The sequence below is a fragment of the Bombina bombina genome, chromosome 7 (assembly GCF_027579735.1).
Source record: "Bombina bombina isolate aBomBom1 chromosome 7, aBomBom1.pri, whole genome shotgun sequence".
Taxonomy (NCBI): Eukaryota; Metazoa; Chordata; class Amphibia; order Anura; family Bombinatoridae; genus Bombina; species Bombina bombina.
Genome location: NC_069505.1, coordinates 477045697 through 477063464, shown reverse-complemented (window position 1 = coordinate 477063464; position 17768 = coordinate 477045697). Strand labels below are relative to the sequence as shown.

At 42.4% G+C, this 17768-nt stretch overlaps 1 protein-coding gene across 2 annotated transcripts in view; it reads left to right on the top strand.

The window, feature by feature from the left end:
- The window catches only part of LOC128666780 (oocyte zinc finger protein XlCOF22-like), a 130376-nt gene that overhangs the window by 99632 nt on the left and 12976 nt on the right, over window positions 1-17768 (top strand). For both annotated transcript variants that reach the window (XM_053721573.1, XM_053721572.1), the window contains exon 6: window positions 16540-16650. In XM_053721573.1, coding sequence (XP_053577548.1) covers window positions 16540-16650 — 111 coding nt within the window. The remainder of the gene's footprint in view (window positions 1-16539; window positions 16651-17768) is intronic.

The following is a 17768-nucleotide window of genomic DNA, read 5'->3' as shown; positions in this document are numbered from 1 at the left end:
TATTTTCTGGGAATGGAATTGACTAAGAAAATACTGCTGTTACCGTATGATGTAAGTACAGCCTTAAATGCAGTAGTGGCAACTGGTATCAGGCTGATAAATGTATGCGCAGTCAAGTTATTTTCTAGGGACTAGAATTTGACTGAGAAAATACTGTTAAAACTGAAATAATACTTAAGCCTTATCTGCAGTGGTAGCGACTGGTAGCAGGCTTAGTGATAACTTTGCATGACATTGGAAAATGTTGTTTTTTAATAAAACGTTTACTGGCATGTTATTCGTTTTTGTGAGGTACTTTGGTGATAAATCTCTTTGGGCATGATTTTTTTCCACATGGCTAACATATATTTTCTGCATGGAAACCGTTATATCAGGGCTCCCACTGCTGTAATAGGAGTGGGAGGGACCTTGTTTTAGCGCCTTGTTGCGCAGTTAAAATTCTAGCACATTCTTCCTGCTTCTTCCTCCTTGATCCAGGACGTCTCTAGAGAGCTCAGGGGTCTGCAAAATTCATTTTTGAGGGAGGTAATCAGTCACAGCAGATCTGTGACAGTGTGTTTGACTGTGATTAAAAGCGTTAAATCTTAATTGATATCCGTTTTATCCGTTTTGGGTATTGAGGGGTTAATCATCCTTTTGCTAATGGGTGCAATCCTCTGCTAATAATACACTTCTTGTTAAGAATTGTTTAATTATATCTGTATTTTTGAAGCGCTGCAGCGTTTTTTATATTGCTTGTAAACTTATTGAAAGTGATTTCCAAGCTTGCTAGTTTCATTGCTAAGTCTGTTTAAACATGTCTGATTCAGAGGAAACTGTCTGTTCATCATGTTCAAAAGCCAATGTGGAGCCCAATAGAACGATGTGTACCAATTGTATTGATATTGCTTTGAATAAAAGTCAATCTGTACCAATAGAGAAACTATCACCAGACAACGAAGGGGAAGTTATGCCGCCTAACTCTCCTCACGTGTCAGTACCTGCGTCTCCCGCTCGGGAGATGCGTAAGATTGAGATGCCAAGTACATCTAGGCCCTTACAAATCACTTTACATGATATGGCTAATGTTATGAAAGAAGTATTATATAATATGCCCGAATTAAGGGGAAAGCGCGATAGCTCTGGGTTAAGGACAGAGCGCGCTGATGACACGAGAGCCATGTCTGATACTGCGTCACAATTTGCAGAACATGAGGACGGTGAGCTTCATTCTGTCGGTGACGGTTCTGATCCGGGGAGACCGGATTCAGAAATTTCAAATTTTAAATTTAAGCTTGAGAAACTCTGTGTGTTACTAGGGGAGGTATTAGCGGCTCTGAATGATTGCGACACGGTGGCAATTCCAGAGAAAATGTGTAGGTTGGATAGATACTATGCGGTACCGGTGTGTACTGACGTCTTTCCTATACCAAAAAGACTTACAGAAATTATTAGTAAGGAGTGGGATAGACCCGGTGTGCCTTTTTTCCCCTCCCCCGATATTTAGAAAAATGTTTCCTATAGACGCCACCACACGAGACTTATGGCAGACGGTCCCTAAGGTGGAGGGAGCAGTTTCTACTTTAGCCAAACGTACCACTATCCCGGTGGAGGATAGCTGTGCTTTCTCAGATCCAATGGATAAAAAATTAGAGGGTTATCTTAAGAAAATGTTTGTTCAACAGGGTTTTATATTGCAGCCTCTTGCATGCATTGCGCCTGTCACGGCTGCAGCGGCATTCTGGTTTGAGTCTCTGGAAGAGGCGATTCGCACAGCGCCATTGGATGAGGCTTTGAGCAAAGTTAGAACCCTTAAGCAAGCTAATGCGTTTGTTTTAGATGCCGTAGTACATCTAACCAAACTTACGGCTAAAAATTCCGGATTCGCCATACAGGCGCGCAGAGCGCTCTGGGTTAATCCTGGTCAGCGGATGTAACTTCCAAATCTAAGCTACTTAACATTCCTTTCAAAGGGCAGACCTTATTCGGGCCCGGCTTGAAGGAAATTATTGCTGACATTACGGGAGGTAAGGGCCACGCCCTTCCTCAGGACAGGGCCAAACCAAAGGCCAAACAGTCTAATTTTCGTGCCTTTCGTAACTTCAAGGCAGGAGCAGCATCAACTTCCTCCGCTCCAAAACAGGAAGGAACTACTGCTCGTTACAGACAGGGTTGGAAAGGCAACCAGTCATGGAACAAGGGCAAGCAGGCCAGAAAACCTACTCCCGCCCCTAAGACAGCATGAAGACAGGGCCCCCTATCCGGAGACGGATTTAGTGGGGGGCAGACTTTCTCTCTTCGCCCAGGCTTGGGCAAGAGATGTGCAGGATCCCTGGACGTTGAAGATTATATCTCAGGGATACCTTCTGGATTTCAAAACCTCTCCTCCACAAGGGAGGTTCCATCTATCGAGGTTATCTACAAACCTAGTAAAGAGAGAGGCATTTCTACAATGTGTACAAGACCTCTTAATCATGGGAGTAATCCACTCAGTTCCGCGATCAGAACAGGGACAAGGATTTTACTCAAATCTATTTGTGGTTCCCAAAAAAGAGGGAACCTTCAGACCAATCTTGGACTTAAAGATCTTAATGGAAACCATTCGAACCATCCTACCCATGATCCAAGAGGGTCAATATATGACCACAGTGGACTTAAAGGATGCTTACCTTCACATACCGATTCACAAGGATCATCGATACCTAAGGTTTGCCTTTCTAGACGGGCATTACCAGTTTGTGGCTCTTCCCTTCGGGTTAGCCACGGCCCCGAGAATTTTTACGAAGGTTCTGGGCTCACTTCTGGCGGAACTAAGACCACGAGGCATAGCGGTGGCTCCGTACCTAGACGACATTCTGATACAAGCGTCAAGTTTTCAGAATGCAAAGTCTCATACAGAGATAGTTCTAGCATTTCTGAGGTCGCATGGGTGGAAAGTGAACGTGGAAAAGAGTTCTCTGTTACCTCTCACAAGGGTTCCTTTTCTAGGGACTCTTATAGATTCTGTAGAGATGAAGATTTACCTGACGGAGTCCAGGTTATCAAAGATTCTCAATGCTTGCCGTGTCCTTCATTCCATTCCAAGCCCATCAGTAGCTCAGTGCATGGAGGTAATCGGCTTAATGGTCGCGGCAATGGACATAGTGCCATTTGCGCGCCTGGATCTCAGACCGCTGCAACTATGCATGCTCAGTCAATGGAACTCGGATTACTCAGATCTGTCCCCTTTGCTAGGACCAGGAGACCAGAGATTCTCTTCTCTGGTGGTTGTCACCGGTTCATCTGTCCAAAGGAATGACCTTTCGCAGACCAGATTGGACGATTGTAACAACGGATGCCAGCCTTCTAGGCTGGGGAGCAGTCTGGAATTCCCTGAAGGCTCAGGGATCGTGGACTCAGGAGGAGAAACTCCTTCCAATAAACATTCTAGAATTAAGAGCAATATTCAATGCTCTTCTAGCTTGGCCTCAGTTAGCAAAACTGAGGTTCATCAGATTTCAGTCGGACAATATCACGACTGTGGCCTACATCAATCATCAAGGGGGAACCAGGAGTTCCCTAGCGATGTTGGAGGTCTCGAAGATAATTCGCTGGGCAGAGTCTCACTCTTGCCACCTGTCAGCGATTTACATCCCAGGCGTGGAGAACTGGGAGGCGGATTTCCTAAGTCGCCAGACTTTTCATCCGGGAGAGTGGGAACTTCACCCGGAGGTATTTGCTCAACTGATTCGTCGTTGGGGCAAACCGGATCTGGATCTCATGGCATCTCGCCAGAATGCAAAGCTTCCTTGTTACGGATCCAGGTCCAGGGACCCGGGAGCGGTGCTGGTAGATGCATTAGCAGCCCCTTGGGTTTTCAACATAGCTTATGTGTTTCCACCATTTCCGTTGCTACCTCGACTGATTGCCAGGATCAAACAGGAGAGGGTATCGGTAATTCTGATAGCGCCTGCGTGGCCACGCAGGACCTGGTATGCAGACCTAGTGGACATGTCGTCCTGTCCACCATGGTCTCTGCCTCTGAGGCAGGACCTTCTAATTCAGGGTCCTTTCAACCATCCAAACCTAATTTCTCTGAGGCTGACTGCCTGGAAATTGAACGCTTGATTCTATCAAAGCGTGGGTTTTCGGATTCGGTCATTGATACATTAATACAGGCTCGGAAACCTCGGATTGTTGTTCCATCATTATGTCCTAATCCTTCTTCAAAGAAGGAACCTCTTTTGCATAATCTAGACGTGGTCCATGCTCTGAAGTTCTACTTACAGGCAACTAAAGATTTTAGACAAACTTCTTCTCTGTTTGTCGTTTACTCTGGACAGAGGAGAGGTCAAAAGGCTTCGGCTACCTCTCTCTCTTTTTGGCTTCGTAGCATAACACGTTTAGCGTATGAGACTGCTGGACAGCAGCCTCCTGAAAGAATTACAGCTCATTCCACTAGAGCTGTGGCTTCCACCTGGGCCTTTAAGAATGAGGCCTCTTTTGAACAGATTTGCAAGGCTGCAACTTGGTCTTCACTTCATACTTTTTCCAAATTTTACAAATTTGACACTTTCGCTTCTTCGGAGGCTGGTTTTGGGAGAAAGGTTCTACAGGCAGTGGTTCCTTCTGTTTAATGTTCCTGCCTTGTCCCTCCCATCATCCGTGTACTTAGCTTTGGTATTGATATCCCATAAGTAATGGATGACCCGTGGACTGAACACACTTAACAAGAGAAAACATAATTTATGCTTACCTGATAAATTTATTTCTCTTGTAGTGTGTTCAGTCCACGGCCCGCCCTGTCTTTTTAAGGCAGGTTCTAAATTTTAAAATTATAACTCCAGTCACCACTGCACCTTATAGTTTCTCCTTTCTCGTCTTGTTTCGGTCGAATGACTGGATATGACATGTGAGGGGAGGAGCTATATAGCAGCTCTGCTTGGGTGATCCTCTTGCAACTTCCTGTTGGGAAGGAGAATATATCCCATAAGTAATGGATGACCCGTGGACTGAACACACTACAAGAGAAATAAATTTATCAGGTAAGCATAAATTATGTTTTTTCCCCCGCACCTTTTAAATACAGCTGGTATTTAGAGTTCACAGAATGGCTGGGTTTTCAGTGCGTTAGGCTCCAAAAAGGGAGCGTATAGCATAATTTAACGTCACTGCAACTCTCGATACCAGCGGTGCTTACGGACGCGGCCAGCTTCAAAAACGTGCTCGTGCACAATTCCCCCATAGGAAACAATGGGGCTGTTTGAGCTGAAAAAAAACCTAACACCTGCAAAAAAGCCGCGTTCAGCTCCTAACGCAGCCCTATTGTTTCCTATGGGGAAACACTTCCTACGTCTGCACCTAACACTCTAACATGTACCCCGAGTCTAAACACCCCTAACCTTACACTTATTAACCCCTAATCTGCCGCCCCCGCTATCGCTGACCCCTGCATATTATTTTTAACCCCTAATCTGCCGCTCCGTACACCCCCACCACCTACATTTTCCCTATGTACCCCTAATCTGCTGCCCTAACATCGCAGACCCCTATATTATATTTATTAACCCCTAATCTGCCGCCCCCAACGTCGCCTCCACCTAACTACACTTATTAACCCCTAATCCGCCTCACTCCCGCCTCAATAACCCTATAATAAATAGTATTAACCCCTAATCTGCCCTCTCTAACATTGCCGACACCTAACTTCAAGTATTAACCCCTAATCTGCCGACAGGAGCTCACCGCTACTCTAATAAATTTATTAACCCCTAAAGCTAAGTCTAACTTTAACCCTAACACCCCCCTAAATTAAATATAATTTAAATCTACCGAAATAAATTAACTCTTATTAAATAAATTATTCCTATTTAAAGCTAAATACTTACCTGTAAAATAACCCTAATATAGCTACAATATAAATTATAATTATATTGTAGCTATTTTAGGATTAATATTTATTTTACAGGCAACTTTGTAATTATTTTAACCAGGTACAATAGCTATTAAATAGTTAATAACTATTTAATAGTTACCTAGTTAAAATAATTACAAAATTACCTGTAAAATAAATCCTAACCTAAGTTACAATTAAACCTAACACTACACTATCAATAAATAAATTAAATACAATTCCTACAAATAAATACAATTAAATAAACTAACTAAAGTACAAAAAATAAAAAAGAACTAAGTTACAAAAAATAAAAAAATATTTACAAACATTAGAAAAATATTACAACAATTTTAAACTAATTACACCTACTCTAAGCCTTCTAATAAAATAACAAAGACCCCCAAAATAAAAAAATGCCCTACCCTATTCTAAATTACAAAAGTTCAAAGCTCTTTTACCTTACCAGCCCTTAAAAGGGCCCTTTGCGGGGCATGCCCCAAAGAATTCAGCTCTTTTGCCTGTAAAAAAAAAACATACAATACCCCCCCCCCAACATTACAACCCACCACCCACATACCCCTAATCTAACCCAAACTCCCCTTAAATAAACCTAACACTGAGCCCCTGAAGATCTTCCTACCTTGTCTTCACCATGCCAGGTATCACCGATCGTTCCAGGCTCCAAAATCTTCATCCAAGCCCAAGCGGGGGCTAGACATCCATCATCCGGCTGAAGTCTTCTATCAAGCGACGGCTGAAGAGGTCCAGAAGAGGCTCCAAAGTCTTCATCCTATCCGGGCAGAAGAGGAGATCCGGACCGGCAACCATCTTCTTCCAAGCGGCATCTTCTATCTTCATCCGATGACGACCGGCTCCATCTTGAAGACCTCCACCGCGGATCCATCCTCTTCTTCCGACGACTTCCCGACGAATGACGGTTCCTTTAAGGGACGTCATTCAAGATGGCGTCCCTCGAATTCCGATTGGCTGATAGGATTCTATTAGCCAATCGGAATTAAGGTAGGAAAATTCTGATTGGCTGATGAAATCAGCCAATCAGAATCAAGTTCAATCCAATTGGCTGATCCAATCAGCCAATCAGATTGAGCTCGCATTCTATTGGCTGTTCCGATCAGCCAATAGAATGTGAGCTCAATCTGATTGGCTGATCGGATCAGCCAATCGGATTGAACTTGATTCTGATTGGCTGATTCCATCAGCCAATCAGAATCTTCCTACCTTAATTCCGATTGGCTGATAGAATCCTATCAGCCAATCGGAATTCGAGGGACGCCATCTTGGATGACGTCCCTTAAAGGAACCTTCATTCTTCAGTTGGACGTCGGAAGAAGAGGATCGGTCCGCGCTGGAGGTCTTCAAGATGGAGCCGTTCCTCATCGGATGAAGATAGAAGATGCCGCTTGGATCAAGATGGTTGCCGGTCCGGATGTTCTCTTCTGCCCGGATAGGATGAAGATTTCTTCCCGAAGATGGACTTCTTCATTTGCCGGTTGGATCCAGACTTCAGCCGGAGGATGGACGTCACTCTTCAGCCCCCGCTTGGGCTTGGAGGAAGATTTCGGAGGCTCTTCTGGACAGATCGGGACCCGGTGTGGTGAAGACAAGGTAGGGAGATCTTCAGGGGCTTAGTGTTAGATTTATTTAAGGGGGGTTTGGGTTAGATTAGGGGTATGTGGGTGGTGGGTTGTAAATTTGGGGGGGGGTATTGTATGTTTGTTTTTTTTGCATGCAAAAGAGCTGAATTATTTGGGGCATGCCCCGAAAAGGGCCCTTTTCAGGGCTGGTAAGGTAAAAGAGCTTTTCTATTTTCATTTTAGAATAGGGTAGGGCATTTTTTTTATTTTGGGGGGCTTTGTTATTTTATTAGGGGGCTTAGAGTAGGTGTAATTAGTTTAAAATTGTTGTAATATTTTTCTAATGTTTGTAAATATTTTTTTATTTTTTGTAACTTTGTTCTTTTTTATTTTTTGTACTTTGGTTAGTTTATTTAATTGTATTTATTTGTAGGTATTGTATTTAATTAATTTATTGATAGTGAAGTGTTAGGTTTAATTGTAGATAATTGTAGGTATTGTATTTAATTAATTTAATGATAGTTTAGTGTTAGGTTTAATTGTAACTTAGGTTAGGATTTATTTTACAGATAATTTTGTAATTATTTTAACTATTTTAGCTATTAAATAGTTATGAACTATTTAATAGCTATTGTACCTGTTTAAAATAATTACAAAGTTGCCTGTAAAATAAATATTAATCCTAAAATAGCTACAATATAATTATAATTTATATTGTAGCTATATTAGGATTTATTTTACAGGTAAGTATTTAGCTTTAAATAGGAATAATTTATATAAGAGTTAATTTATTTCGCTAGATTTAAATTATATTTAACTTAGGGGGGTGTTAGTGTTAGGGTTAGACTTAGCTTTAGGGGTTAATCCATTTATTAGAGTAGCGGTGAGCTCCGGTCAGCAGATTAGGGGTTAATACTTGAAGTTAGCTGTAGGCGATGTTAGGGATGGCAGATTGGGGGTTAATACTATTTATTATAGGGTTATTGAGGCGGGAGTGAGGCGGATTAGGGGTTAATACATTTATTATACTAGCGGTGAGCTCCTGTCGGCAGATTAGGGGTTAATTATTGTAGCTAGCTGGCGGCGACGTTGTGGGGGGCAGATTAGGGGTTAATAAATATAATATAGGGGTCGGCGGTGTTAGGGGCAGCATATTAGGGGTACATAGGGATAACGTAAGTGGCGGCGGTGTACGGAGCGGCAGATTAGGGGTTAAAAAATTTAAATATAGTGGCGGCGATGTGGGGGGACCTCGGTTTAGGGGTACATAGGTAGTTTATGGGTGTTAGTGTACTTTAGAGCACAGTAGTTAAGAGCTTTATAAACCGGCGTTAGCCCAGAAAGCTCTTAACTACTGACTTTTTTCTGCGGCTGGAGTTTTGTCGTTAGATTTCTAACGCTCACTTCAGCCACGACTCTAAATACCGGCGTTAGAAAGATCCCATTGAAAAGATAGGATACGCAATTGACGTAAGGAGATCTGCGGCTGGAAAGTGAGCGTTAGACCCTTTAATGACTGGCTCCAAATACCAGAGGCTCCTAACGCTGGTTTTGACGGCTACCGCCCAACTCTAAATCTAGACGTTAGTGTCTATAAAACAATGGGAGCTGCCATGTTGTAACTTAGGTTACCTTCTCTGCTGTGGCCAATAAGGGGGATAGTTATAATTAGGTCACTAGAGTGTGCAGCCAATGGCTGTGTGGTATAGAACAGCGTTCTGCACTTCCATTTCTAACATGAGCTGAAAAGCTCATACTTTGAGAATATAGTTACAGGAAAAGGGGACAAAATAAATAATGAAAGTATACAGTTTTTATATATATATATATATATATATATATATATATAATTATTAATCATTTTATATTACTATCTCAAAGTGCTTAATGTCTCTTTAAGGGGAAATAGTTTATACAGTACAGTGTCGCTTTTGAGTGATATAGGAAGTATTATTTATACGCTTTACAATTCCCTCAGTAAAACAGGCTTCCTAGGGTACAAGTTTCGGCTGTTTCACTGCATTGAATGGGCTAATAACACATTGTCTGCCTGAAATATAACATCTGACAGTTCCTAGTACACTAAGATGGCTCTGAGCCACAGGCTGCACTACAGACCCTGTCCACTAGAGCGGTGCTAAGCATGCTGGTGTCTTCCTGCTGAAAACCACTCCTTTCCAGGACCCAGGAAGGCCACACAGGCTGCGTAGTTGACCAATCCTCTGTCTTGTAACCCCCTTCTCTTAAAGGGATATGAAACCCAAACACTTTCTTTTGTGATTCAGACAGAGCTTACCATTTTTCTCTTGTTAAGTGTATCCAGTCCACGGATCATCCATTACTTATGGGATATTTTCCTTCCCAACAGGAAGTTGCAAGAGGATCACCCACAGCAGAGCTGCTATATAGCTCCTCCCCTCACTGCCATATCCAGTCATTCTCTTGCAACTCTCAACAAAGATGGAGGTAGTAAGAGGAGAGTGGTGTATTATAGTTAGTTTTTTAACTTCAATCAAAAGTTTGTTATTTTTAAATGGTACCGGAGTGTACTATTTTATCTCAGGCAGCATTAGAAGAAGAATCTGCTTGCGGTTTCTATGATTTTAGCAGAAGTAACTAAGATCCACTGCCGTTCTCACATATTCTGAGGAGTGAGGTAACTTAAGAGGGGGAATGGCGTGCAGGTTATCCTGCAGTAAGGTATGTGCAGTTAACATATTTCTAGGGATGGAATTTGCTAGAAAAATGCTGCTGATACCGGATTAATGTAAGTTAAGCCTAAATACAGTGATTTAATAGCGACTGGTATCAGGCTTATTACCAGAGATACATACTCTTATAAAAGTGCAATATAAAACGTTTGCTGGCATGTTTAATCGTTTTTATATATGCTTGGTGATAAAACTTATTGGGGCCTAGTTTTTTTTCCACATGGCTGGCTTGAATTTTGCCTAGAAACAGTTTCCTGAGGCTTTCCACTGTTGTAATATGAGTGGGAGGGGCCTATTTTAGCGTTTTTCTGCACTGCTAAAATTACAGACAGAGACACTCAGCTTCCCTCTGCATGATACAGGACATCTCTGAAGGGCTCAAAAGGCTTCCAAAGTCGTGTTTGAGGAGGGTAACAACCACAGTAGACCTGTGGCAGTTGTTGTGACTAGTTTTAAAAACGTTTTTTTCATTTATTATTCCGTTTTTGGTATTAAGGGGTTAATCATCCATTTGCAAGTGGGTGCAATGCTCTGCTAACTTGTTACATACACTGTAAAAATTTTGTTAGTGTAACTGCCTTTTTTCACTGTTATTTCAAATTTTGACAAAATTTGTTTTTCTTAAAGGCACAGTAACGTTTTTTATATTGCTTGTTTAACTTGATGCAAAGTGTTTTCCAAGCTTGCTAGTCTCATTGCTAGTCTGTACAAACATGTCTGACATAGAGGAAACCAATTGTTCATTATGTTTAAAAGCCATGGTGGAGCCCCATAGGAGAATGTGTACTAAATGTTCACCTTAAACAGTAAAGATCAGTCTTTATCTATAAAAGAATTGTCACCAGAGGGTTCTGTCGAGGGGGAAGTTATGCCGACTAACTCTCCCCACGTGTCGGACCCTTTGCCTCCCGCTCAAGGGACGCACGCTAATATGGCGCCAAGTACATCAGGGACGCCCATAGCGATTACTTTGCAGGACATGGCTGCGATCATGGATAATACCCTGTCAGCGGTATTAGCCAGATTGCCTGAATTAAGAGGCAAGCGCAATAGCTCTGGGGTTAGACGAGATACAGAGCGCGTAGATGCTGTAAGAGCAATGTCTGATACTCTGTCAAAATATGCAGAACCTGAGGACGGAGAGCTTCAGTCTGTGGGTGACATCTCTGACTCGGGGAAACCTGATTCAGAGATTTCTAATTTTAAATTTAAGCTTGAGAACCTCTGTGTATTGCTTGGGGAGGTGTTAGCTGCTCTGAATGACTGTGACACAATTGCAGTGCCAGAGAAATTGTGTAGACTGGATAAATACTATGCAGTGCCGGTGTGTACTGATGTTTTCCAATACCTAAAAGGTTTACAGAAATTATTAGTAAGGAGTGGGATAGACCCGGTGTGCCGTTTTCCCCCCCTCCTATATTTAGAAAATGTTTCCCATAGACGCCACTACGCGGGACTTATGGCAGACGGTCCCTAAGGTGGAGGGAGCAGTTTCTATTTTAGCAAAGCGTACCACTATCCCGGTTGAGGACAGTTGTGCTTTTTCAGATCCAATGGATAAAAAATTAGAGGGTTACCTTAAGAAAATGTTTATTCAACAAGGTTTTATTTTACAGCCCCTTGCATGCATTGCGCCTGTCACTGCTGAGGCGGCATTCTGGTTTGAGGCCCTGGAAGAGGCCATCCATACAGCTCCATTGACTGAAATCATTGACAAGCTTAGAACACTTAAGCTAGCTAACTCATTTGTTTCTGATGCCATTGTTCATTTGACTAAACTAACGGCTAAGAATTCCGGATTCGCCATCCAGGCGCGTAGGGCGCTATGGCTTAAATCCTGGTCAACTGACGTGACTTCGAAGTCTAAATTACTCAACATTCCTTTCAAGGGGCAGACCTTATTCGGGCCTGGTTTGAAAGAAATTATTGCTGACATTACTGGAGGTAAGGGTCATACCCTTCCTCAGGACAGGGCCAAATCAAGGGCCAAACAGTCTAATTTTCGTGCCTTTCGAAATTTCAAGGCAGGTTCAGCATCAACTTCCTCTGCTTCAAAACAAGAGGGAACTTTTGCTCAATCCAAGCAGGCCTGGAAATCTAATCAGTCCTGGAACAAGGGCAAGCAGGCCAGAAAGCCTGCTGCTGCCCCCAAGACAGCATGAAGGAACGGCCCCCTATCCGGCAACGGATCTAGTAGGGGGCAGACTTTCTCTCTTCGCCCAGGCGTGGGCAAGAGATGTTCAGGATCCCTGGGCGTTGGAGATCATATCTCAGGGATATCTTCTGGACTTCAAAGCTTCTCCTCCACAGGGGAGATTTCACCTTTCAAGATTATCTGCAAACCAGATAAAGAAAGAGGCATTCCTACGCTGCGTGCAAGACCTCCTAGTAATGGGAGTGATCCATCCAGTTCCGTGGACGGAACAAGGACAGGGTTTTTATTCAAATCTGTTTGTGGTTCCCAAAAAAGAGGGAACCTTCAGACCAATTTTGGATCTAAAGATCTTAAACAAATTCCTCAGAGTTCCATCATTCAAGATGGAAACTATTCGGACCATCTTACCCATGATCCAAGAGGGTCAGTACATGACCACAGTGGACTTAAAGGATGCCTAGCTTCACATTCCGATTCTCAAGAATCATCATTGGTTCCTGGGATTTGCCTTTCTAGACAGGCATTACCAATTTGTAGCTCTTCCCTTCGGGTTGGCTACAGCCCCAATAATTTTTACATTTTTTCTGGGCTCTCTTCTGGCGGTTCTAAGACCGCGAGGCATAGCGGTAGCTCCTTATCTAGACGACATCCTGATACAGGCGTCAAGCTTTCAAATTGCCAAGTCTCACACAGAGATAGTTCTGGCATTTCTGAGGTCGCATGGGTGGAAAGTGAACGAAGAAAAGAGTTCTCTATCTCCTCTCACAAGGGTTTCCTTCCTAGGGACTCTTATAGATTCTGTAGAAATGAAAATTTACCTGACAGAGTCCAGGTTATCAAAACTTCTAAATGCTTGCCATGTTCTTCACTCCACTCCACGCCCTGCGGTGGCTCAGTGCATGGAGGTAATCGGCTTAATGGTAGCGGCAATGGACATAGTACCATTTGCGCGCCTGCATCTCAGACCGCTGCAATTATGCATGCTCAGTCAGTGGAATGGGGATTACACAGATTTGTCCCCTCTACTAAATCTGGATCAGGAAACCAGAGATTCTCTTCTCTGGTGGTTATCTCGGGTCCATCTGTCCAAGGGTATGACCTTTCGCAGACCAGATTGGACGATTGTAACAACAGATGCCAGCCTTCTAGGTTGGGGTGCAGTCTGGAACTCCCTGAAGGCTCAGGGATCGTGGACTCAGGAGGAGAAACTCCTCCCAATAAATATTCTGGAGTTAAGAGCAATATTCAATGCTCTTCTAGCTTGGCCTCAGTTAGCAACCCTGAGGTTCATCAGATTTCAGTCGGACAACATCACGACTGTGGCTTACATCAACCATCAAGGGGGAACCAGGAGTTCCCTAGCGATGTTAGAAGTCTCCAAGATAATTCGCTAGGCAGAGTCTTACTCTTGCCACCTATCAGCAATCCATATCCCAGGTGTAGAGAACTGGGAGGCGGATTTTCTAAGTCGTCAGACTTTTCATCCGGGGGAGTGGGAACTCCATCCGGAGGTGTTTGCTCAATTGGTTCATCGTTGGGGCAAACCAGAACTGGATCTCATGGCGTCTCGCCAGAACGCCAAGCTTCCTTGTTACGGATTCAGGTCCAGGGACCCAGAAGCGGCGCTGATAGATGCTCTAGCAGCTCCTTGGTTCTTCAACCTGGCTTATGTGTTTCCACCGTTTCCTCTGCTCCCTCGACTGATTGCCAAAATCAGACAGGAGAGGGCATCGGTGATTCTGATAGCGCCTGCGTGGCCACGCAGGACCTGGTATGCAGACCTAGTGGACATGTCATCCTTTCCACCATGGACTCTGCCTCTGAGACAAGACCTTCTCATACAAGGTCCTTTCAATCATCCAAATCTAATTTCTCTGAGACTGACTGCCTGGAGATTGAACGCTTGATTCTATCAAAGCGTGGCTTCTCCGAGTCAGTCATTGATACCTTAATACAGGCACGAAAGCCTATCACCAGGAAAATCTACCACAAGATATGGCGTAAATATCTTCATTGGTGTGAATCCAAGAATTTCTCATGGAGTAGGGTTAGGATTCCTAGGATATTGTCCTTCCTCCAAGAGGGTTTGGACAAAGGATTATCAGCTAGTTCTTTAAACGGACAGATTTCTGCTCTGTCTATTCTTTTACAAAAGCGTCTGGCAGAAGTTCCAGACGTTCAGGCATTTTGTCAGGCTTTAGTTAGAATTAAGCCTGTGTTTAAACCTGTTGCTCCTCCATGGAGCTTAAACTTGGTTCTTAAAGTTCTTCAAGGGGTTCCGTTTGAACCCCTTCATTCTATTGATATCAAACTTCTATCATGGAAAGTTCTTTTTCTGATGGCTATTTCCTCGGCTCGGAGAGTCTCTGAGTTATCTGCCTTACATTGTGATTCTCCTTATCTGATCTTTCATTCAGATAAAGTAGTTCTGCGTACAAAACCTGGGTTTTTACCCAAGGTGGTTTCTAACAAGAATATCAATCAAGAGATTGTTGTTCCATCATTATGTCCTAATCCTTCTTCAAAGAAGGAACGTCTTTTGCATAATCTAGACGTAGTCCGTGCCTTGAAGTTTTACTTATAAGCTACTAAAGATTTTCGTCAAACATCTAACCTGTTTGTTGTTTACTCTGGACAGAGGAGAGGTCAAAAGGCCTCAGCAACCTCTCTTTCTTTTTGGCTTCGGAGTATAATCCGTTTAGCCTATGAGACTGCTGGACAGCAGTCCCCTGAAAGGATTACAGCTCATTCCACTAGAGCTGTGGCTTCCACCTGGGCCTTTAAAAATGAGGCTTCTGTTGAACAGATTTGCAAGGCTGCGACTTGGTCTTCGCTTCATACCTTTTCCAAATTTTCCAAATTTGATACTTTTGCTTCTTCGGAGGCTGTTTTTGGGAGAAAGGTTCTACAGGCAGTGGTTCCTTCCGTTTAAGTTCCTGCCTTGTCCCTCCCATCATCCGTGTACTTTAGCTTTGGTATTGGTATCCCATAAGTAATGGATGATCCGTGGACTGGATACACTTAACAAGAGAAAACAATTTATGCTTACCTGATTTAATTTATGCTTACCTGATAAATTTATTTCTCTTGTAGTGTATCCAGTCCACGGCCCGCCCTTTCCTTTTAAGGCAGGTCTAAATTTTAATTAAACTCCAGTCACCACTGCACCCTATGGTTTCTCCTTTCTCGGCTTGTTTCGGTCGAATGACTGGATATGGCAGTGAGGGAAGGAGCTATATAGCAGCTCTGCTGTGGGTGATCCTCTTGCAACTTCCTGTTGGGAAGGAGAATATCCCATAAGTAATGGATGATCCGTGGACTGGATACACTACAAGAGAAATAAATTTATCAGGTAAGCATAAATTATGTTTTTTAAAGTTTCAAATTTGCTTAGTTCCATTATATTCTTTGTTGAAGAGATACCTTGGTAGCTGTCTAGAGCACTACATGGCAGGAAATAGTGCAGCCATCTATTGCTCTTACACTGGGATAACATTCTAGCAAAAATGCTGCTATATACTGCTCCAGACACGAAAACACTGAACATTTAGTAATAGAAGTAAAATAGATAGTTGTTTAAAATTGCATGGTCTGTCTGACTCATGAAAGAAAAATTGTGGGTTTCGTATCCCTTTAACATGCGGAGTATGAGTGCAACAATGGAAAAAACACAATAGCAATAAAGTGAAGTTTTGGGATTAAAATCATTTTGTTGCTACGTTGATGGTGGTAATTTTTTTTTTTAATGTACATAAATGATAGCTAATAAAAACTTTACAGCATTTTCTATGTGTACAAGGTACTGTTATTTGAAAACATTATACATAAATACATTACTTGAAAATGAAAATCTAATTAATAGAAAATCTCTATTATAAGTAGAGAGAAAAAATAACTCTAGGGTAACCCGCCGGGACATATTTGTCTACCTCAGAAAAAAGTTCTGATGTAAACAAATAAGTTAAAATTGAAATCACATGAACGATCGTGTGATTTCAATCATGGGATTGGGTCAGAGGGGAGTACCTATGACATTAGGCGCACCTTCCAGCCCGCTATCCCATTCCATGCCATCCTAACGAGGCCAAAGCCCAGCGCAGTTAGGACAGCAGGGAACGTCCTAACCATAAACAAAGGGGTTAGTTTCAACAAGCTAGAAGTAAATAGACATTTTTCACTTTTTTCTGTTATTTAAATTTATTATGTTTTTGTTTATTTTTCCAGCTAAATTCAACCCTGAAATATGTCAAGTGGAACAAACAGAAAATATGTGTGTGGCAAATCCCCTTGAAAATGATGAAGATACTGACATGGAAAGCAGGGATACGTACACAGGTGAGTATGTGATATTTAATGGATGGAGCTTAATACAAAAGAGACCCCATCAAATTCTATATCAGTTTGTGCTAAAAGAGTGCTGATGTTATTTGAGTAAATCACTTTTGCTGCTAGTTTGCCTATCACATATTTGAATATTTATTTATTAAAAAACACAATGTACAAAGGAATGATACATTGACACCGTAAAAAATTACTACGATAAGATACTAAGGATTATAAAAGTGCTGTATGAAACAACGAACATCTCGGAAGTAACATTGAATAACATGTCTATATATGTGTGTGTGTATATATATATATATATATATATATGTGTATATATATATATATATATATATATATATATATAAGCTTGAGAAAGGGGCAGGCAGCCCCTAAAACGTTGCTCTAATAAAGGTGTTGTCTTTACAATGAGAGTGCTACCTTCTTTACCTTTTGCATTATGTCTATATATGAATATATGGGCTCAAAATTTCTACTCGCCCACTCGACTTGGCTGAGTAGAAATTGAATTGGGACAAGTAGAAAGGGAGATAAATGCTGTCTATATGCTGTGCAAAATGACCAGCAAATGTATATATTTGTAATAATAAATAATAACTAGGACTTAAAGTGAAAGTAAATCCTAGCGTTTTACAAACGCTAGGATTGACTTTTGAAACAAATTTACTTTCACTTTAACCCCTTAATGACAACTGACGTACCAGGTACGTCATGCATTAACAAGCAGTTAATGATAATAGACGTACCTGGTACGTCAGTTGTCTAAGAGAGTGCTGGAAGCTATCGCAATCGCTTCCAGCAGCTCTCAGGGTATTGCAGTGATGCCTCCATATGGAGGCATCCTGCAATACCTTTTTAGAAGACTCCGATGCAGAGAGAGCCACTCTGTGGCCCTCTCTGCACCGGTAGCGATGGTGCCGGTTCGTTGGTGGGTGGGAGCATAACAGGGAGGCGGGTGGGCTGCCCATCGCTACCCGGCATCCAGTTCCTGTAAGTGCAATGTGCACGCCGGGAGCGCGCGTGGGCGTGCACGCACGATTAGCTGGCCACTGACACCAATGAGGAGGGAAGAGGGGGGAAAAAGATTTTAAAAATATAAATATATAAGG